Consider the following 22,962-nt stretch of genomic DNA (forward strand, 5'->3'; position numbering starts at 1 on the left):
ATCCAGCTCCATCAAATCTGAATACATGTTTGAATATTAAAACCAGGAGCAAGCAGTTTGTACTTTAATGACCTGGACGAGAAACGTCCCATAAGGCTTCACAGCTCACAAACAGCTGCCTGTGATGTGGAACTAATCATTCACCCCGTTTGGAGATGAAGCTACTGGGCGGCCAAGCTGATATATCGTGAAACAGAAAATTATTTTGAGTGCACATCCGAGCAACACATGTCATCTCTATTTTCTCTGAAGGATGGTCATCCGAGGCCACAAGGTAGGATCTCAGATCTGATCCAACTAAACCCGCCAGCCCAGGTTTCTGATCGATCCAGCAGAATATAATGATAAAGGGCAAATGGCCGAGGATTTTTAGACATCTGATATCAACCAATTTCAGACACACATGATTCAAAAAAGATATTATTATTGAATCTTGAATCTTTTAATTACAGATGCACTGATAGTGGTATCGAATATCAGTCTGATTCTGACGCATACAGCTTGATCAGGTATCAGTGAAAATAAGCCAACCTAGTATCGGATACCGTTTGAATAAATAACAATTCCATACATTGATATTTGTGCGTGTAGGTGATGTCTTACCGCCCAGGTTTTGCTGAGTCTGAAGATGGGAGCGCTCTGCAGCGCCGACACCACGGACACCAGAGAATGAATGTTGTTCAACTCCAACAGTTTCTGAGAACAAACACAGCTATTTGATGAACACAGTAGAACATGAGAAGGGTATTACTCTAGGTTTAACGAACACATCTGTTGGCACTCTGAATAGTGCAGCTAACGCCTGCAACAATAATCATCTTTATTTAAGACAAATACAAGCTCCGGCGACACATCTCTGAGTTTAGACATAGACTGTTCATGAGGACGTAGTCATTGTGACATCACTCATTGGTTTGGCTACGGTTTTGCCTGACTGGCCCTCCCGTTCCTCTCACCTAAATCTTATTGAGCATCTTTCAGGGCGTTACGTATCTGTGCATCCTACACCTCCAAGTACCACCACAGATGGTCTAGGAGCTCACTGATGCCCCGATCCAGGTCTGGGAGGAGATCCCCCAGGACGCCATGTTGTGGGGACTTCATACAGGCACACGGGGGCCAAACACATGATGAGATGCCACGACGGAAATCATGCAAGTTGGATCAGCCTGGGATTACATTTTTTTTTTTATTTTGGAGCGATTTTGAACCTAGCCCTCAGTGGTTTGATGATTTTGGTTTCCATTCACCGTTGTTATGGAATTTTGTTCTCAACAAATTATACAATGCACATCAGTAAAAAAAGATTTTAGCAGTTGGTAGTCTCACAGACCTTAATGATAGTAGCTCATATCAGTCCAGACACCAGACCATGTGGAGAAAGAAGAGACTGTCTATGGTCCAAACAACAAGGTGGCTGGCGTATTTATGCCTAGATGACCATATTTAAGTGTTGATGGAGCAGCTACGATGTAGCATAGCTCTGATCGATCTGATCTCCGTTCAGAACACAAGCTTTTTAAAAGGTGTCTGCTCATCATTTTAAAGATCTCACAAACAATTTGCGAAAATGTGCTTTATTTTGGTGTAAAGACAGCATTAAGGAAATTCTGCTACAGACTAATGTATTTATTTATTTTCACACCTCACTTAATAGCTGAAACTCTTAAGAAGCCCAATTAAATCCAGAAGTGTGGAGTGATTCCCTGAGGTGATGCATTATGGGTTTGTGATCAGTCACAGTCAGGTGTCTAAAACGTGCTTCAGTAGTTTTGCTGCAGGCATCAATATGGTTGCAGGTTGCCAGGGACATTACGTCACGGTTCCACGTTTTCTTTCCATCCCACAGTCTGACCTCGGGGCAAAACTCCCTCTGCTACTATTCCTTGATCAGACCACAAGAGGAGGATCACCATCTTGCAAATGTCTGCTTTCTCCATCACTCCTCATATAGTGGAACAAAGTACCGGGGGAGCTCCTGCATGCTGCAGCCTCACACACCATCACTGCTTTTGTATTGAAATTGCTTTCCAACTGACATTGACTCATGGAATAAAAAGTTACAGTAAAAACCTCCTGAACACACATCTGTGTCTGATGATGGATGTTCTTATTACAAAGTTTACCAAACATCACACTGAGCTATTCCTCCTGTAGCAACAATGGAGCTTAACAAGAATAACTTCAAAATAGCTTATATTACTAAATATGTTCTGTATGTTTCAACTCACCTTTGCGATTTTGACAAAGTGACTCAGAATTTCTGCTCGGATTTTCAACGTGTGGGCAGTTAGGATTTCTCTCACCAGCCAAAAGCTCACCTGAAACATTACAAAATAAAAACACATATTAGCAGCATTCTAGTGGTTGCATGACTCCATCAACCAGTCAAGTCACAGTTACATCCATATCTTTCACCTGGTCATTAAATTCCTCCTTCTAGCTCAAATTCGAGGTCAGAATTCAGTTCTCGTAAGGAACTATTTTTCCAGGCGTAATTACATTCAGCCCAAGGGCTCTCTGGGTTCTGTTGTGATTGACAGAGTTCAATCAGAGACAGTCAGAAAACGTTTGGCCAATGGGAGGCAGCCATTATGTTAAAATATGTAAGGCGAGAAGTCGGAATCAGACTGGTAAACACGTACCTGGTTGAACCTGCGCGTGAATGCGACCACATTGGGCGCCAAACTGTGCTTCTCCTTTCCATTCCATCCACAGCTGGCCAGCTCCTGTCAATCACAAATTACAGTCAGCAACACGGATTTAAGGAATCTGTAACGATAACCAACCCATTGGTTGACTTTTACCAAAATGATGAGCAATTACAATACCACAAATATGGACTACGGTTGGAAAAAAAGTTGATGTGAAGCAGGAGCAATCCTCTGGGGATCATGAATGTTACTTCAAGTTTCATGGCAAATTTCAGAAATATTGTTGAGATATTCCAGTCAGGTCCAAAGTGGTGGAGTGTAAGATATTGAGCCATGACTAAAACTGGAATGGAAAGTATTAGAGTGGGTGTGGACACGGTCTTTATGAAACAGTGAAGACCCTTCGCTTTACCCAGGTCTTCTATCTGAGACGCACATAAACTAGGGACGGACGATGTAAGAAACAGCTGGGATTAACAGCTGTCCATCATCCACTGGAAATCCCCTTCCTTTTTACTTTACGCCAATCTAAATTTCATGATTTCCATTTCTTCAAAGACTTTTCCCAATATTTGTTAAGCCCAAATAAAGACATTAATAAAAGAACATCCGTCCTGACACGAAGTTCATCCAAAATCCAAACTCAAACCCAAACATTACGAACAAGACTATTTGCATTGGGACACAAGTGATGTGATGACGGGCAGATTATTTTAGATGGAACATCAAAAATGACAACTTAATACAGATGGATGACAACCTGGAGATAAATAAAGGCGGAGGCGACCGCAGGAACATGTGCCACCATTGGCATGTGGTAGGTTGTGTGTAGGTAAGTGTGCAAAAGATTTTTGTTGGAAATGGAAGTGGCCTCTCATCAGCATGCCCAATTGTTTCCTTCGTCTACGCCAAGGTAAAGGCCCATCTGTCTCCCAAACACCTCAGGAGTCGGGGATCATATCTCCCCAGTATCGGCCTCCCTCCACTGGTATTGCTGTTTTTTAAGGTTTAAAATGGACTTGTACCACCTTATCTAGCAGAACTATTGCATCTCCATACTCCTTAGGTCAACCAATCAGATGCTCCTGGATGACCCCAGAACCGGACACAAAAACATTCTCTGGAACAGTCTATCAATTCAACACCACATAACTCCAGAAACACAAGATAAAGTCTGCACAATAACAAGCAGACTGGATCAAGCAAAAGGTAAAGAATAAGGTTTGATTTCTATGTAGAGTCCATTATGTTATGTTGTCAGGAACTTACAAGAACAATCTGGTAAGTGGGGAGGAAATGCCCGGAGCGATTACATTTCAGGCCATTTAGCATCTGCTGTCTGCAACATTCCCACTCATTACTGGTCACAAAAACATGGCAAAATAGGGACCAGATCATAGACTCTATATAAGAAATGGATGTAGTCATTGTGACGTCACCCATTGGTTTGTGGACTAAGGCTTTGAGCACCTCAAGCAGCTAGCCTTACTGCATCTGGTTTCTGGGGTGACGCTGTTAAAGTTAACTTCATAATTCAAGGTCAACTTTACTGATAAGTGTTGAAAGTCATCTTAGTAACTGATGTAATTGGTAGCATGGTAGCGACCTGTCAATCACAAGGTAGCACCGCCCTAAAGCTTTATGGTCTATTTGTCCCTAAATGGCTCTTAATTGAATTAAGTAGGGTCATTCTCTCAGAAATTTCCATGTAATCAGACTTCTTTTTGCAACCAGAGGTCTCGTCCCCTGATGGCCAGCAGAGAGAATGCAAGTTAACCGGAGATTGCTGCCTGGACCAGATTGAAAAATGTACCCGTTAACAAGCAGCAATATACATGGCAAGTTGACTTTTTCATATACCGGTCTTCTGTCAACCAATCACTGATTCATTCATCAAGAAGATGAGAAGAAGATGAGGTCTTAATAAGAAACTGGAATCAGCAGTTGGTGGGTACGATTTTATGAATATAGCCGCTGGTCAGTTTGACATAACTTGTGTTGGATGGACTGAAGAGCATGATCACCACTGACAGGCATGGCAATAAAACATAAGACTCTGTTGAGTGAGTGAACTGGACCGTTCTCCATGTGCCTACGAGGGCCTCATCTTGCGTTCATATCTAACTATTCAGGCCTAATGTCTCTGCCATGTCTGCCTGGTTCTCCTCCTTGCACACAGTGAGCATGTGGTGGGGAGGAAATCCTTCAGGGCACAGCACTGTCTGGAATTCCATTGACTAACAGAGGGGAAGCAGGGTTTCCAGTGGAGAGTTCAACCACGAAGGCTGGTCTGGGTTCAGCTGTGTGGCAACAGCTGGGAAGGCATTAGAAGTATTGGAAACAGACGTGGAAACCTTCTGTGAAGAGAGATATCAGAGAGGTTCCCTGCAAAACGCCGCTGTAAATCGAATGTGATAAAACCGATTCTGCTTTCATATGCAGACAGCTGTAGACAGCTATAGAATATTTGGGTATCGGACACATTCTGGTTTCCGTTTGTAGTATTGACCAGGCTTTGATTGAGAGGAGGTCGTCTCTCACCTCCAACTACATCCATCCATCCATCCATGTTCTACCGCTTATCCTGTATTCAGGGTCGCGGGGGGGCTGGAGCCGATCCCAGCTCTCCAACTACATCTCAAGTTTAAATTACAATGTAAACAATGAGCAGTGCAAGGAAAATGAAGTAGTGGCCGGGATAGCAGCTGGCTACACCAGAAATAGAGCCCCTCCAGCAGAGGCTTGTCTGCCGTCAGACTCATAACGGATGAGTTCAGAGAGAGAGTGATAAGCCCCGCCCCCTCCAGTGTTGCCCATGGGTTCTTATTAGGAAAAAATATGCACAGTAGTCAATAATGAGAGACACATCTTTTCATTATCCCTTTGAAATTTGAAGTAAACATACAATGTTTGTCAATTTAAAAGAGATTTTCAAGTCAAGTTCAGTTCCGTTTGTCATAGTATCATTAGACTGAACACGGCCGTTAGCTTGGCTTGCTAGCTAGCTAGCTTAGCTACGTCCCATTACTAATGTAACATTATCTTAACTGATGTGTTTTATCCAGCTACTCTTTTTTACAGCAGGAAGAGAAAGAAGGAGAGAGACCTGTTGTTATAGTAACGTTACATCCTGGTACCCAACACACAGAGAGACCTGTTGTTATAGTAACGCTACATCCTAGTACCCAACACACAGAGAGACCTGTTGTTATAGTAACGTTACATCCTGGTACCCAACACACAGAGAGACCTGTTGTTATAGTAACGTTACATCCTGGTACCCAACACACAGAGAGACCTGTTGTTATAGTAACGTTACATCCTGGTACCCAACACACAGAGATACCTGTTGTTATAGTTACGTTACATCCTGGTACCCAACACACAGACAGACCTGTTGTTATAGCAGTGCTTCTCAAAGTGTGGGGCGCGCCCCACTGGTGGGGAACGGAGACATGACAGGTGGGGCGCGACCAACGGGAGGAAATTTTCAATTTCATGCCTATCTTATTGTAAATGCTATTGACAATAAAGATAATTCACTCTAAACAAAACACACACACACACAAGTGCAAGTGGATGAGGCTACCGACAGCAATAAAGACAGCTTGTTTATTTCATACGTCCGCTTTGTGAACAGCGAGTCAATGTGTGAGGATTTGCTGTTTTGCAAATACATAACAAAGAGAGCCACGGCTGATGAGCTATTTAAGATCATGGACAGTTACTTAAACGAACACGGTCTTAAATGGGAAAATTGTGTGGGCTTTTGCTCTGATGGCGCACAGACCATGGCAGGGAAAAGAAACGGGCTGCAGGCACTTATCAAGAAGGTTGCTCCAGATGCGCACTGGATGCACTGTGTCATTCATAGGGAAGCGCTCGCGTCAAGACAACTCAGCCCCGAACTAAACAAAGTTTGAACAGAGGTTGTGGGCATTGTAAATTTCATCAAAACTCGACCCCTGAAAGCGCGACTGCTCTCTGCACTTTGTGAGGAGATGGGAGCTGATCATACATCTGTGCTGTTCCACAGCGAAGCAAGGTGGCTCTCCAGGGGCAAAGTGTTGTCGCGCGTCTTTGAGCTGAGAGTGGAGATTCAGCTTTTTTTTGGAGGAGGAGCGCATGTACGAGGCTGCAAGCAAATTCAGCGATGAACAATTTCTGTTGAAGCTGGCTTATCTCAGCGATGTGTTTGGCAAGCTGAATGAATTAAATCTTCAGCTTCAAGGCAAAGACAAGCACCTACCTCACCTGGCAGACAAGATCACTGCATTCTCCCGAAAACTCGAGGCATGGGGCAGACGCCTCGATCAACAAAATGTAGATGTCTTTGAGAACCTGAGTGAAGTTGCTGAAACCATTCATACTGGAGCCACCACAGTGATCCCGTGTATAAAGCAGCACATCTCTTCTCTGAGAGAAATGTTTCAGAAATACTTCCCGAACAACAGTGCTCAGTATGCCTGGGTTATGGATCCATTCAGTGCAGCAGGTAGATTTTATTGATCATAATCATATATTTGACATGTATTTTATTTATGTTGTATACTGAAATAGATTTTTATTCAACAGATTTCTTCATGTTTATTATGCAATGACAAATAAAGTAATCATATTTTTATTCTATCTGCAGTGCCTGCTGATTTGAGTCAGGCTGAAGAGGACCAATTCATTGACATGACCTCTGACTCCACCCTGAGGCTGAGCTTTACAGCTCACACTCTTAGTGAGTTCTGGATCGGAGTGGAGAGGGAATATCCCCTCATCGGGCAGAGAGCTTTGTATATCCTCCTTCCCTTTGCCACATCATATCTCTGTGAGATAGGCTTTTCAGCTGTTGCTTCTCTGAAAACTCAGATCTCAGCTCAACATTGAGCATGACTTGAGAGTGGCAAGTTTCCAGCCTGCAACCCCGTTTTGAAAGGATGTGCAGTGCAAAACAGGCACACTGCAGCCACTAATGCAGGGAAAGTTCACTTGTTTATGTTTTTGTTTTTTGCACAGATTGCAAATTAAGTTATGATGGCACAACTGCACTTTTATTTTATTTGTTGTTTTTGATTTTGATTCAGTATCAAATATGACTGATATACTTGCATCCTGGTACCCAACACACAGAGAGACCTGTTGTTATAGTAATGTTACATCCTGGTACCCAACACACAGAGAGACCTGTTATAGTAACGTTACATCCTGGTATCCAACACACAGAGAGACCTGTTGTTATAGTAATGTTACATCCTGGTACCCAACACACAGAGAGACCTGTTATAGTAACGTCACAATCTGGTACCCAACACACAGAGAGACCTGTTATAGTAACGTTACATCCTGGTATCCAACACACAGAGAGACCTGTTGTTATAGTAATGTTACATCCTGGTACCCAACACACAGAGAGACCTGTTATAGTAACGTCACAATCTGGTACCCAACACACAGAGAGACCTGTTATAGTAACGTTACATCCTGGTATCCAACACACAGAGAGACCTATTGTTATAGTAACGTTACATCCTGGTACCCAACACACAGAGAGACCTGTTGTTATTGTAACGTTACATCTTGGTACCCAACACACAGAGAGACCTGTTGTTATAGTAACGTTACATCCTGGTACCCAACACACAGAGAGACCTGTTGTTATAGTAACGTTACATCCTGGTACCCAACACACAGAGAGACCTGTTGTTATAGTAACGTTACATCCTGGTACCCAACACACAGAGAGACCTGTTGTTATTGTAACGTTACATCTTGGTACCCAACACACAGAGAGACCTGTTGTTATTGTAACGTTACATCCTGGTACCAGGTACCTACTTACCACACTTTTGGGTGTGTCATTTTCTAAGTACGTATCTTCACAGTCTTATATTTCATCGGTACGACAAACTGAGACTCTCTTGGTGTGCAAAATCTTTTAAAAAGACATAAACACCATATGCGTAATTCATGGTATAATTCAAATAAGGTCCCATGGGGAAAACATGGAAGGGTGGGACTTAGCCTCTCTACTGATCTCCTCTTAGGTTCCTCATGAAAACGCTACAATGGTTTCCCTACAAGGTGATAATGATGTGCTTGATGATGGAAGTGAGTGGAAATGAGGCTCAGGGGACCAACAGCTGGACAGCATGAGTCTCTCTTACCTCTGGATGTATGGCTTTGAAGACTGGTGCATCCATCAGGGTGATTTGGCTCTGAAGCAAGAAGAAAGGATTCCATTTTTTACTTTTAACATGCAGGAGATTAAGTCAACTACACGGGGGAATTCATACACATGTCCATGAGTCAGAACTGGAAATGCTGCGGTGGGAATAACTGCTAAAGATCAACGATGAAGATCTGATAATGTTTACAATGGACTGTTACGTGTGGGGCTGCAGAATTCATGTAGCGGTTCAGTCCAAGTCATAACAAGCTGAAGCTGAAACATGGTTTTGAGTATTATGCGTTTCTTACATGGTAAATGAATTGCGTCCATTTTTTGAAGACAGTAGATTCAAATCTGTTTGAGGGGCAGTATCCCCCTCCCTCTCCATGTGAAAGCTTACAGAGTAGGTCCTCTCACAGATCTCGTACTCTTACTTACAGCAAACTCCTCAGGCGTCACCTTCAGCACGTCAAAGACGACGGCATCGTAGCTCTTGGCGTAGTCCACGCAAGACACGTCCAGAGAGTCCGAGCTGCTGCTGGCCTGAGAGACACACACAACCGTCTTTATTCATTAGCTTTGGTGTCTCTGAAGCATGAAGAAGACTCACCAAAGCTCAACACACACTTCCTCTCTTCCTGCCTGACTGCAGAAGAATAAACTTTCACTCATGTCATTGAAAGAAGTGACTGGTCCTCCCTCCAAGATCTGACCCGTACATACACTTGGAAAGGAGAGTCACCTTAGAGGGCAGACTCCCTGTGTATTCAGTCCTTGAGCTGTTACACAAATACACTTTCATTTATCATGTGTGACTTGTGTCTATTCTTAGTATTAGATTTAATTGATCTCCTTTATCTTATTTTATTATTTAGTCTGCGTTTAAATGTATTTCTTTTTTTGTTTGGTCTTCTATTTCTAATCCTTTGATTGATTATTGGAAACAGTTGGTAGGTCACGTTGCTTTTTGAATGCATCATGGGTATTTAGGATGGCGACACCCTGGTGCTCTAAACTTCGTGCTTTGGCGAGAAACAGTGAACGTGACAGAATGCTGTATGTTTATAGGAAAACTCTACAGGGCCGACAGACAGGAGAGGACAATGACGGGGACGGAGTCACAGACATTGGACACAACCACAGACACTTAGGGATAGAAATGACTTGCATAATGCGATTCACTGGCTTATTAAAGCAAACGAAGGACTCCACCAAGTACAAACAGATGCGTAGTTCCTGGCATTTCACCCATTTCAAATTATGGTAAGATGACATGAATGCCTCTGATGTTCCCGCGAGTCTGTTTAGCCTCGATTCAAATGTGCTTTCAATGTCAACTTTTCATCCTTCCCGGGTTAACAAAGCTCGGCTCTGGCATTTTAATCAGCGATGGAAAGGATTTTCTTTCCAAATTATTACTAGGAAAAAGAGAACAATAGGCATGCAAAGAGGGTTTGGAAGGAGTCCACAGGTGGAAAATACTGATTTTGTGTTCAATCAAAAAAGCAGATCCATCCATCCGACACTTCAAGAACTGGATTTACAACGAATAATATATAGTAATGAAATCCAATTTCTAATGAGGTAAATGTGGCATCATCATCATCATCATCCTCCTCAGGTCAAACGTATTCACCACCAACACTGTGATGCAAACACAAGCTGTGTCTGAAATCACTCACTCTATAGTGAGTTCTCCATGTCTGAAGGGTTCGTGAGGATCTGCTTATTTCCCACATTGACCACAGCAGCATGCACCGCTCCTCCCGTTTGTCTCTGTGTGGCGGCTGTGCCTCAGCGATGTGGGACTCCTGTGATCGGTGGTTTGATCCCCGACTCCTCCTGTCTACATGCCCAAGTGTGCCCTTTGTCTCCGAAGGCTGAGCCATCGGTGGTTAGGTTAGGAGTATCAGTGTGAATGTTGAAGAAAAGCAACATGTACGAGACACCAGGGGAACTTCATTCACACTCAGCATTCAGAGTAAAGTCTACTCAACACATTATCTCAAATGTATCTCTATATAGCTGTGAACCTTATGTACCGATGATTTGCTAATAGTTTGCTTCCATGCCTTTCTCATGTAATGCAAATACAGCAATGAGCTATAAATGAGCTAGTCTCCACTTGACTCTGATCTAAAGTAGTTTACATTAATGAGTAAGAATTACTTTCCTCCATCTAATCCTTTGATTTATCAAGAATAGATCTAGTTATGTTAAACAGATCCATTCCAGTGCATGTGAGAAGTTCTATTCATCTTATGTACTTTTCATGTATTGGCCCATCAACCCTGCCATCATGTCCCCCCATGTCCCGCCATGAGGACCAGTTGTGCTGAGACAGTAGAGGAGTGTGATCTTACCTCGGAGGTGACGGAGTTGATGCTGGTGCCATCCGAGAGCCCGTTCCTGCGATACATGCTCACAGAGGGACTGGTGGGATGCACAGGTCGGGGCGACGCAGGCCTTCAGCTGGTGGGCACACATAACCTCTCATCCATGCCTGCAGACAGACCACACACACTGTTAACCATCTTTACATGGGATTGTTCCTCTTCTCCCCTTCCTTTACTGTGTTACATAGTTGGTTGTCTGTATGTATGAGTATGAAGGTGTTATTGGTGCAAAAGGTTTGAGCCCCTGTTACAGTGTAATATGTACTTGTGACAGTGATTGTGTATCAGTTCAAGTTGTGTACTTTTTCCCCACACAACACTTACACATTCACAAATTCTTAATTACAGGTGCACAAATCCTATTTTACAAGTCACAGATTAAAAAACTGACACACTCACTGTTTTGCTCCTATTGCTGGAGTCTATATGGTGCAAAACATATTTGTGTACCTGAATCAAACAATGTGAACTTGTGGACAAAATTTGTGCAAATCTGAATGTGCAATAAATGTTCAATGTTCTTTTAAAACACGAATCGATAAGTACAACTGCTGGAATCGTCCCCACGAGTCACAGATTCTGTTTCCTTCAACTACAAATCACAAAGCGTGCCCTCCACTGAGATACGTGGTGCAAAGATCTGTGCAAGTCTATGGTGCAAAAGGTGGAGTGCTGATCGGAGAGCGACTGATCCCACAGCCAATCAGAGGAGAAGGGGACGTCACATTGATATTTGGTGAAGAATCAAAGTACCGGTATCACTTTTTATGAAAACATTTTTTTGATTGTGAATGAATCATTTAAAAAAATGTTGACAGGTCCAAAATGAATGTTTTGTTTACCTCTGTGTAGATGTGTGACGTGTGGCTGCGGCTTCTAGCAAGGCTTGTGAGGCAATAGAATAACGACGTTGGTATAACGTGGTATCTCTGTGTAGTCAGGGATCAAGAGTGTTTGGGGTTGCCAGTTAGTGTGGAAAAAACGGTAAAATGTGAGTTTGACGGTAAGCGGGTGGCATTTCAGTAACACCACCGCACAAGTAACCTAAATGTATAGCTACATGTTGCAAAATGAATTCATACTGCGAAAAATTCATCACATGACTGCGTCTGAGTGTCACTCTACTCGACTATGCAAACGCAGGTTGTGCAACTAACTGGCATCCCATTGAGGGTAGGGATGTCCCGATCCGATATTTGGATCGGATCGGCCGCCGATATTAGCAAAAAATGCATATCGATATCGGATCGGCCTGCACGGGAAAATCCCGATCCGGACTCCCGATCCAGTTTTTTTTTCAAAACTCCGGTCCGTGTTTTCCAGCACACCTAGTGCACACCTCGCGACCTGTCCAGCATCCACTAAACAACAACAAGACGGACTTGTCTGTGCATGTCCAGTGTTTCCCCTACCATTGTACAGGCCATAAAATCAATATGCCAAAAATAAGCCACCTATCAATTCATTCATAAATCAATAATCATTTTCATTAGGAGCGCCTCCGCGCAGCACAGTAGACTTGCTCCGCAAGACGCGCAGCCACAACAATCCTCGCCGCGCGCTCCCGCTACGTTCTTCTTCGTGTACTTTACGCGCTTGATGTTGTTCTGATGCCGTTCCGCCTCGTTAAACCACCACGATGTCGCTTTCTACTTTGAAAACACGGAAAGTTGACACTGTATTTTGATAAGCTGTTTCACTCTTCAGACTCGTGGTGTGAGCGGAACCGGACCGGTACCGGAACCGGACCGGCTTCCGCGCTGCCTGCTCGCACAGATCCGCTCGTGCGCACATGCGCTGATGCAGGTCGAGTGTTGTCGATAAATATATGCACTCCTTCAAAACAACATCAAGCCATATTGTGTGTAGTATTAGGACGTGATGACGTGTGTACGGGCTAAAGCCCGTTTGGGCTGGAGCAGTGTGAATGCAAAGCAGGGGACCCCCTGTGGGGGGAGGATTGTTTTTGATAAGCTGTGGAACTCTGAGTTAACCTATTTCTACCTGAATTTCTATGAACTACCAGGCTGTTGAGTAAACCTATAACTTATATTTTACTTGATAAAATAAGACAATATATGCACTCATATGTCGTTATAGTGTTTTACAGTATCTGTAGCTATTAATGTGATGCTCATCATTTTCCAGCCATATTTTTCCAGCCCCTAATTTTGGATAATTTCCATCAACCGGCATTTTTAATCTTTAATACATGCTTGGATTGGCCGGTATCGGTATCGGCCGATACTAAAAGCTACAATATCGGTATCGGATCGGAAGTGCAAAAAGCTGGATCGGGACATCCCTAATTGAGGGCGCATGCGCTTCGAGCAACAGCTGCGTCGCGGCTTGAATACAATGGAAGGGGGAGTGCGAGAGCGACATCTAGTGGCTGGATGTTATCAACGTTGTCAATAGCACCTTTAAATGATTTATTTTGTTGTTATTTAGTTTTTCTGAGATGCTGGGTGGCGTGGGATAGATACTTAAATGATGGGATCACAAATAAACAAATAAAGAGTAGATTTTCCACAGTGTTTGGCAGTTCTTCTGTATGTGCTTGTAGAAATACTTTAGTATAGTACACTTATATAAATATTGTAGAGTCAGCATGAATAAGACCTTTGGAAACATTGACAGCTTTCCTTCAGACCAACTCTTTCACTTGAATGGAACAGCAATGAAACAAAATTAGGGACACCATTATATTTTACAAGCCATCCCAAACTGGCCCAAAGTACAAAATGATGACATCACTGTAGCTTAGGAAAGTAACTGATGTATCCAGCACTTCAATTTGTGTCATATAACCATGGTGATGATATCACTGAAATCTATGAAAACAACAATGATCCTGAACCGGTGACAACAAGAATCATTGATCTGTTATCAACGGTGGAGTCGTGATAATCCCCACATCCACTGACACAAATAACTTTGAACTAGAGGTAACTACTAGTAATTGACAATAGTTCATATTTAATTCAAACAGATAACGAGATGTAACGGAAGGCAATTTTTATATCGCTGTAATTAAAAGTATGGATATCATTAATGCTACCGAACCAGAGGGGCAGAAACCCGGCCATATGCTCCCCATCACAGAAGCTGATGAGAGCAAGAAAGAAAACAACTTGGAGGGGGAGGGAGAGAGAGAGAGAGAGGGAGAGGGAGAGAGAGAGAGAGAGAGAGAGAGAGAGGGGGAGAGGGAGAGAGAGAGAGAGAGAGAGAGAGAGAGAGAGAGGGAGAGGGAGAGAGAGAGAGAGAGAGAGAGAGAGAGAGAGAGAGAGGGAGAGAGAGAGAGGAAGAGGGAGGGAGAGAGAGAGAGAGAGAGAGAGGGAGAGAGGGAGAGAGAGGGAGAGAGAGGGAGAGAGAGGAAGAGGGAGAGAGAGAGAGAGAGAGAGAGAGAGAGAGGGAGAGAGAGAGGAAGAGGGAGAGAGAGGGAGAGAGAGGAAGAGGGAGAGAGAGAGAGAGATGATTGATGGTGATTATTCTGGCCGAAGTAATTGTGATTAACGATGTTATCCCGATAATGATCAAAATGTGCTTAAACCTCAGGCACTTGAACACACTGGAATCACTCCACATTTTCTTCATAAACAAATGTGTTTTTATTGTGAGACAAATATGACAACTTTTTTATTGAACATCCTTTTTAGTGATCAATGAAATGAGATGATCACTAATCATAACGTCTCCCTGCACAAACACAGGACAAATACAGTGTAAATGTATTTTTCTATCCTCTATATTTAAATCAGGCTCTATTTTTCACGTCTCTATGATATTGAGCTCCACAGCTTTTTCAAGTCCCTCGTGGCGATATTAATGATTATCCCGATAATGGAAATTCACCACGGTCGATTATTGAGTGTTTTTTTATCCCGATGTCGTCCCATCCCTACTTGAGACCCCTCTGCTGGGTAAAATGATGGGTTATACTGGACGCATATTATATCACTTATCATAATCGGATCATTTACATTACATCTGTCATTTAAATTATCAGTGTGTTTTTCTTGCTAGATTCACTTGAAGCACGCAGAGAAAGTAGACCAGATGCCTAAACTATGGCTGAAGATCAAGCCGCTCAGCGAGCCCCATAATGATTTACACGGGGGGCTACAACTGAGGCTCTTCTGTGTACAGTGTGAACTCTCGTTATCCATAAGAGCATAAGTACTTCCTGAAGCTGGAACGCTGAACATGAATGAGACTCTGAGTTATCTGATATGGACCCTTCAGTTTGTGTGATTTGTTACGGAAACTTTTCTTTATTTTATTTAAAAACACAACTTGTCTTATTTTTATTGTATTAAAAGCACAACTTCTCTTATTTTTAGTGTATTTAAAAAGCACAACTTTTTTTTTTATTTTTTTTTTATTTTACTTTTTTTATAAACTTATCTTTATTGTATTATAAAGAATAAATTCTCTTTAATTTTATTGTATTTAAAAGCATAACTTCTCTTTAACTTTATTGTATTTAAAAGCACAACTTTTCTTATTTTTATTTTATTTAAAAGCACAACTTCTCATATTTTTATTGTATTTAAAAGCATAACTTCTCTTATCTTTATTTTATTTAAAAGCATAACTTCTCTTATCTTTATTTTATTTAAAAGCAGTGAGGGAGAACCCTCACTTTTAATGGTGGACATACAACAAATACAGACACAAGCTAACAGTAATAAAAGAAGTTACACTGTTACAGTAATTAAAACCAGCAGAGAAACACAAAAGACAGAAATGACTGGAGACCAGTAAGCTGCATAAGCGTATTTATTTTTAAGAATGTATTGTTCATACCAGGTCTGTTATTTCCGCCTGCATGAGCAGTTTATTTATATGTATTATGTGTATTTAATACTGTGTCAGAATGATTTATTGCTTGTGTACAGTGAATAATACAGAATATAAGGAACTCTTTCAATAAAAACACATTGATTTGCAATATTTGTCCAATACACCTATGAACTGTTAATAGGTAATTCACTGAGCTCCATTAGAAAAACGTATCAGACCAACTGACATGCAGCTTCAGTTCACCCATGATTCAAAATGACATGAAACTGTCCCACAGGGCACACTGCTGGTGCACTTTTGTTTTCTGCAAACATGCTCAAATGTTCTAAAGTAATGGAAATAAGAAGTAAACCTGACCTGAGAAGTCACACATGCAAACAGTCTGCAGAAGCTGAACATACAAGACAGACTGGTTATCTTCAGTGCTACGACGCCCTCTACTGTGCAACTGAGATACTGCATGTATTAGAAATACATGCATTCCTACATGATGTCACATGCACACAACAGGGTTATTTCCTAACTCACAGAATAAGGCTGTAAATGCTGCTATTGTAAATTCTAAGTGCTGTCCGTGCTCCTTCACTGTTACAGCAGTCACTTATCATTACCATGTGGGCTGGTGTTTTAAAGGGGCAACCCACTGATTTTACACATGAGATCAGTTTACAAGTCTCAGGCTGTGAAAACAGTTGTAAAATGTCTGGCTTCTCTGGAGGAATCGTAACATACAGTGTAGTTCTGAGCAGGCGGCAACCTCCGGTTCTTGCATTCTCTCTACTGGCCATCGGGGGGCGACTCCTCTGGTTGTAACAAAGAAGAGAGACCACTCCATTTTTTTTCTTCTATCAGCATCTCTACATGTATGGCAGATATTAAATTCCAGTGTCTGTTGAATTCCAACACAGACACACCTCATTCTAGTTAATGAGGTAGTGATTAGGTGATCACCCGAACCAGATTTAACAAGGAAAAGTATAAAACCATCAAGTGACCTACAAAAAGGATGGACCATGGCAGCTGAGGTGAAGTGCACAAGGAGGACAGTTGGAAACAGACTCCTAGAGGCCGGACTGAAGTCCTGCAAAGACAGAAAAGGCCTTTCATAAATGAGAAGCAAAGACGAGCCAGACCGAGGTTTACAAAAGACCAGAAGGACTGGACCGTAGAGGACTGGACCGTAAAGGACTGGACTGTAGAGGACCGGAGTAAGGTCATCTTCTCTGATGAGTCCAACACCTGGTGGTCTAATGGTTAGACAGAGACCTAGAGAGGTCTACAAGCCACAGTGTCTCACACCCACTGTGTTATTTGATGGAGGATCGTGATGACCTTGGGGGTCCTCAGGAAGACTGGAATCAGGCAGGTTTGTCCTTGTGAAGGACCCTTGAATCAAGAACCGTACAAGGTCCTCCTGGAAGAAAAGCTCCTTCCCTCTGCTCTGAAAATGTTCCCAACACTCATGATTGGTTCTTCCAGCAGGACGATGGTCCATGCCACACTGCCAGGTCCATCAAGGTGTGGATGGAGGACCACCAGATCAATGCCAGCCAAATCTCCAGACCTGAAAACCTCTGGAATGTGATCAAGGAAGATGGAGGTCATAAGCCATCAAACAAAGCCAGGCTGGTTTCATGTTTGCACCAGGAGTGACATGAAGTCACCCAGGAGCAACGTGACAGACTGGTGGAGATGTCAAGATGCATGGAAGCTTGGATTAAACGTCAGGGTTATTCCACCAAATACTGGTTTATGAACTCTTCACATTAGTATTGTGTTGTTTATAAATGTATATGAACTTGTTTTCTTTGCATTAGTCTCTAAATCAGATCTTTTTTGTTATTTTGACCAGTTGTCATTTTCTTAAAATAAATGCTGTAAATTTCTTTGATTATGGAAGAATTGTTGTGGGTAGTTTATAAAGCAAATATGTTACGTTTACTTGAACACATACCTATAAATAGTAAAACCAGAGAAAGTGATCATTTTGCAGCGATCTCTACATTTTTCCAGATCCGTATTTCAGAAAAGGAAAGCAGTTCCTTCAACAGTTATACCCAAATGTGACCACTAGGTGGCAGGAAACACCAACCACAGCAGAACACAACACTGTCCACTTCCATACTTCACACTGCAGTGTGATCACAAAGTAATAGGGCTGTAACGATACACCAAACTCGTTTGTATCACGATTTTGACCCACGGTTCGATACAAACCTTGATTTTTTTGTTAGTGGGGGGGGGGTGTGATAAGAAGAGAGATTTTTTTTTTCCAATTAAACATTTTATTGATGTAACATTTCAATAACTTGGAACACTAGAAGAATAGAACAGTTGAAAACCTTTCTAAAGATTAAGAACAATATTATCGTCCCAAGTATGGTTATAAATATAAAATATAACATACAAATAAAATACTATAAAAATAGAACATTTTAAAATCTTTATAAACTGGACAGATTTGAACACTTAAGATTAAGAACAGTATTATGGTCTCAAGTAAGGTCTCAATAACATGAGCAAAAAAACTTGAACCCATCATTTTCCACCACCGAAAAGGGGCGCATGTCCAGAGCCATGAATGTTGAAATTGCCCGTGTAATCTTTTGAGCCCTGATTGACAGGCGCTCTCCTTCAAACAATCACGTGTACACTTCATGGCTGCACCTGATTGGACGATCGCTTTCACAGCTGTCCTGTCTGCTCCGGAGTTCATGCAGACCAACATGGCGGCTCGTTTGGAAACTCTCTTATTTTACGAAAATAGTTCACCGAAAGGTGTTTCTGAAAACATTTTAAGCGAGAAATAAGCTACGAAGTTGTTGAATCTGTCTTTATTTTAGATCGACAACATTCAGTTTAGAAGATTTTCGCGAGCGTTCCCGAGGCGGCGAGTCGAGCCCGGCGCTTCTGATTAGCATAAAGTAGATTCAAGGTGCGTGTCCACAGGGGCGATTTTAAACGCGTGTGGACGCGCCGCTTCCCAGTATTGCACGCTTGGTGGGCTGCCACTAGAGGATGATTGACAGGCGCTCTCCTTTAAACAACAATTTTTTGCGAGCGTTCCCGAGGCGGCGAGTAGAGCCCGGCGCCTCTGATTAGCATAAAGTAGATTCGACTTCAACTTTAGGCAAATGAGGAGCGGCCAACTCGCGCGCCGTCTCTCGACATTCGCCGCAACGCTACCAGAATGCATTGCACGGCTTTTCACATAGACACTAGGCTTGTTCGGGATGGGCTTGGCTTGACTTGACTTATCACGCCGACGAGAGCTGCAGGTGTCTGAGGGGGCGGGCTCTAAAAGAGACCGTAGCCAAACGCCGTCAAGTCGGACAACAAAGTCAACGTGACTATATTGCTCAAGCGATAGAACACAGCAGCAAACCAAATATACACACACACACACACGTGCAAGGCAACATGTGGAAGGCATTCTTTTTTTCCAGTATATTTGTATTATCATTCTATGTTTGTATTAACCAGACCTCACATATAATAGGCCGACTCACAACACAATGCACAGAACTTTGGATCAAGCCATGACATCAAAGCGACCAAAATAAAAAGGCAAATCATTTCACCACAAGGTGGCCGCCGAGTGTGGACCTGAACACACGTCATTGAACTTTTAACCAATGAGAACCATTCCACTGTAGCGGAGGTGTGGACAAGCCAGTTGTAGCCGTCGTAGACCGCGCTGCCAAGCGCTGCAAGAAGCGCCTCTTAAAAACTTGTTCCCGCGATGTTTTGGGTCACGTGATATGGTCGCGATCCTGTGACGTCTTTGCAGTCGGCTGCTAAGTCGGACACAATTCTAGCCATCATGCATTGCTTTCAACTAGGGATGTCCCGATCCGATATTTGGATCGGATCGGCCGCCGATATTAGCAAAAAATGCATATCGATATCGGATCGGCCTGCACGGGAAAATCCCAATCCGGACTCCCGATCCAGTTTTTTTTTCAAAACTCCGGTCCGTGTTTTCCAGCACACCTAGTGCACACCTCGCGACCTGTCCAGCATCCACTAAACAACAAGACGGACTTGTCTGTGCATGTCCAGTGTTTCCCCTACCATTGTACAGGCCATAAAATCAATATGCCAAAAATAAGCCACCTATCAATTCATTCATAAATCAATAAACATTTACATTAGGAGCGCCTCCACGCAGCACAGTGTAGACAACAATCCTCGCCGCGCGCTCCCGCTACGTTCTTCTTCGTGTACTTTACGCGCTTGATGTTGTTCTGATGCCGTTCCGCCTCGTTAAACCACCACGATGTCGCTTTATACTTTGAAAACACGGAGTTGACACTGTATTTTGACAAGCTGTTGCACTCTTCAGACTCGTGGTGTGAGCGGAACCGGACAGGTACGCGCTGCCTGCTCGCACAGATCCCCTCGTGCGCACTTACGCTGATGCAGGTCGAGTGTTGTCGATAAATATATGCACTCATATGTCGTTATAGTGTTTTACAGTATCTGTAGCTATTAATGTGATGCTCATCATTTTCCAGCCATATTTTTCCGGCCCCTAATTTTGGATAATTTCCATCAACCGGCACCTTAATAAGTCACTCTCTCCTTGTGATCTTGAATACACTCTGGTTGAACAAAAATGTTGAATGCAAATATAATAATTGCAGAATTGCAGACTGCTTGCTGTGCCACCTGACTTAATCCAACTGCACCAATACACCATCCCACGCGTCTCGTCTGTTTAGGGTTTTTTCAGTGGGTACCACCGGGCCTGAAAAAAATTGTAGGGGAAACACTGATGTCCCACTAAGAATTTAAAGTTATCGATAAAAATGTCAGATTTATTTAACCCTGTTAAGAATAAACAGGTCAGCTTCTCATTACCAACCATTGTGGATTATTCAAACTAACCTAATTAAGTTGGCTAGTTCTTAAGAGTAAAACCCTTTTCAACAGGAGTCTGACAACAAAATAACTAAATATCTTTAATCTTTAATACATGCTTGGATCGGCCGGTATCGGTATCGGCCGATACTAAAAGCTACAATATCGGTATCGGATCGGAAGTGCAAAAAGCTGGATCGGGACATCCCTACTTTCAACCCACAATACATCACGTTAGGTAGCGCGCTGCAGGCGGCTACATCAAGTCGAATTTGCCTAATGAATGGGACGCGGGGAAACACCGCTGCCTGTGGACACGTACCTTGATAGCTGGAAGTTGTGTCGTGATTCTGCCTTCTCACACCGCGAGACAGGTTCGTGGATCAGAGTGTCGCGATTTCAGTTTCGATACGTGTGTCGTTACAGCCCTACAAAGTAAGTAAACTCATAATCACCAAGCGTGCTGCTTGTGAACACAATGTCCCACAATGCAATTTATAAAAGGAAACAGAACAGCGGCTCACTGCTGGAACAAATTAAAACCCATTAAGGATGTTGTTAAATCAGCTGCAGGAAGACCTCCGAATACTGACAATTAAACCCTTAAGAAACATTTTGGATTCCATTTGTTCAGCTTAATTGCAGCGATGTTCTCAGTTCTGAATCATTTCCTCTTCAAGAACAGTTAAGTATTTCTTTAATGGCCAAAACAGTACAGTACGACGATGTGTTCAATCCTGTATAAATAAATATGTAGTAGGGATTAATAAGGACAAGTCACTACACTGTGTTCCAGGCCATTAAGGTAAAGCAGGTCTTGAGTGTAGTGCGTTGAAAAATGACCAAGTAAGTAAAAGGTAAGCGATAAAAACAAAAAAACTCAGTTATCGTGATAATCATAAAAATCATCATGAGTGACTTGAAAAGTTGTCGAGCTCACTATCACAGTGAGAAGTGGAAAATAGAGCATGAAGCAGGATATAAGAATTATATTTTATGAGGCCTTATGATTTATGAGATTATTTGATTGTTTTTTTTAAAGAGTGATATCTGCGACACAAAAAAGATTTATTTCTTAACTACATGTAAAGTGTAAAGAGTTTTAACAGACTTTGATGATTATCTATTATTTTTGTCTTAAGAGCATGTATACTCGAAAAACATTTGCTTATTAATAGTGTGCTTTTCATGGTCATGATTCTCCCACAATGCAATGCAGGAGGAAGTTGCCAGAGGAATTGAAAGAGCGACTCACAAATGCAAAGGCGTGTTAATTATTTAAGTGTGCTGGTGAGGCAGTTAGAGAGAGAAAACAGAAAATAAATTACACATTTAGAGGGGAAATATGCTCTTAATCTTGTAAACAAACACTATAAAGATGAGTACACAGTAGAAGGATGGTGTATACAGTATGCAGTACTAGATTGTAGTTGACTCGTGTACATGTTGTGTTTTGCCCTTCTAGCCCATCATTAGCCCCGGAAAGCCAGACCCCCTGTGATCAGCATTAATATATAACATACTGACATGTCCTAGTTAGCAGTATGTGGTTTGCTGACACGTCAGCATGAAAACATACCATGGTTATCTGAAGATTTCTACTGAGATTTGTGTTTTTTAGATGCTGTTATCTCAGTTCAGAAACGTCTGGGCCTCGTTTAAAGATCTAAGTTCACCAGGCCGATACATGTCCATCAGATATCAGCTTACTGCAGATTGATCGGTATCTGTGTGTATTTGTATATTTATATCTGTGTGTAGCTGATCAACAACGTTCAACAACCTTAAAATGCCAATACAAGCCCCTCGCAACCTGAGTCAAATTAAAACATCTGAATGTCATTCTAATAATAATCCAGCCAACAAACAACAACCTGTGAGTTCCGCATGTGAACTCATCATTTCCACAGTCTGGTGCAGTGGTTGTCAAACTTTTTCTGTCATGCCCCCTGCCCCAACAAAACGGTGACCAAAACTTTATTGAAATAACATCAAAGAACAAATGTAGATATTTGGCAATGTTGGTCAAATAAAAAAAGCAACTTCTATTTCAATTGTTTGTGACATCGGTCATTGCTCCATC

At 42.3% G+C, this 22,962-nt stretch overlaps 1 protein-coding gene across 1 annotated transcript in view; it reads right to left on the bottom strand.

The window, feature by feature from the left end:
- The window catches only part of LOC311030308 (ras-specific guanine nucleotide-releasing factor RalGPS1-like), a 110,458-nt gene that overhangs the window by 80,132 nt on the left and 7,364 nt on the right, over positions 1-22,962 (bottom strand). Inside the window, exons 2-7 of the mRNA XM_084035972.1 lie at positions 11,178-11,317; positions 9,253-9,357; positions 8,810-8,860; positions 2,646-2,729; positions 2,232-2,321; positions 604-696 (exon numbers count right to left, since the gene is read on the bottom strand). Of these exons, the coding sequence (XP_083892098.1) occupies positions 604-696; positions 2,232-2,321; positions 2,646-2,729; positions 8,810-8,860; positions 9,253-9,357; positions 11,178-11,234 (480 nt within the window). The 5' untranslated portion in view covers positions 11,235-11,317. The remainder of the gene's footprint in view (positions 1-603; positions 697-2,231; positions 2,322-2,645; positions 2,730-8,809; positions 8,861-9,252; positions 9,358-11,177; positions 11,318-22,962) is intronic.

Source organism: Eutrigla gurnardus, assembly GCF_963514095.1.
Source record: "Eutrigla gurnardus genome assembly, chromosome: 19".
NCBI lineage: Eukaryota > Metazoa > Chordata > Actinopteri > Perciformes > Triglidae > Eutrigla > Eutrigla gurnardus.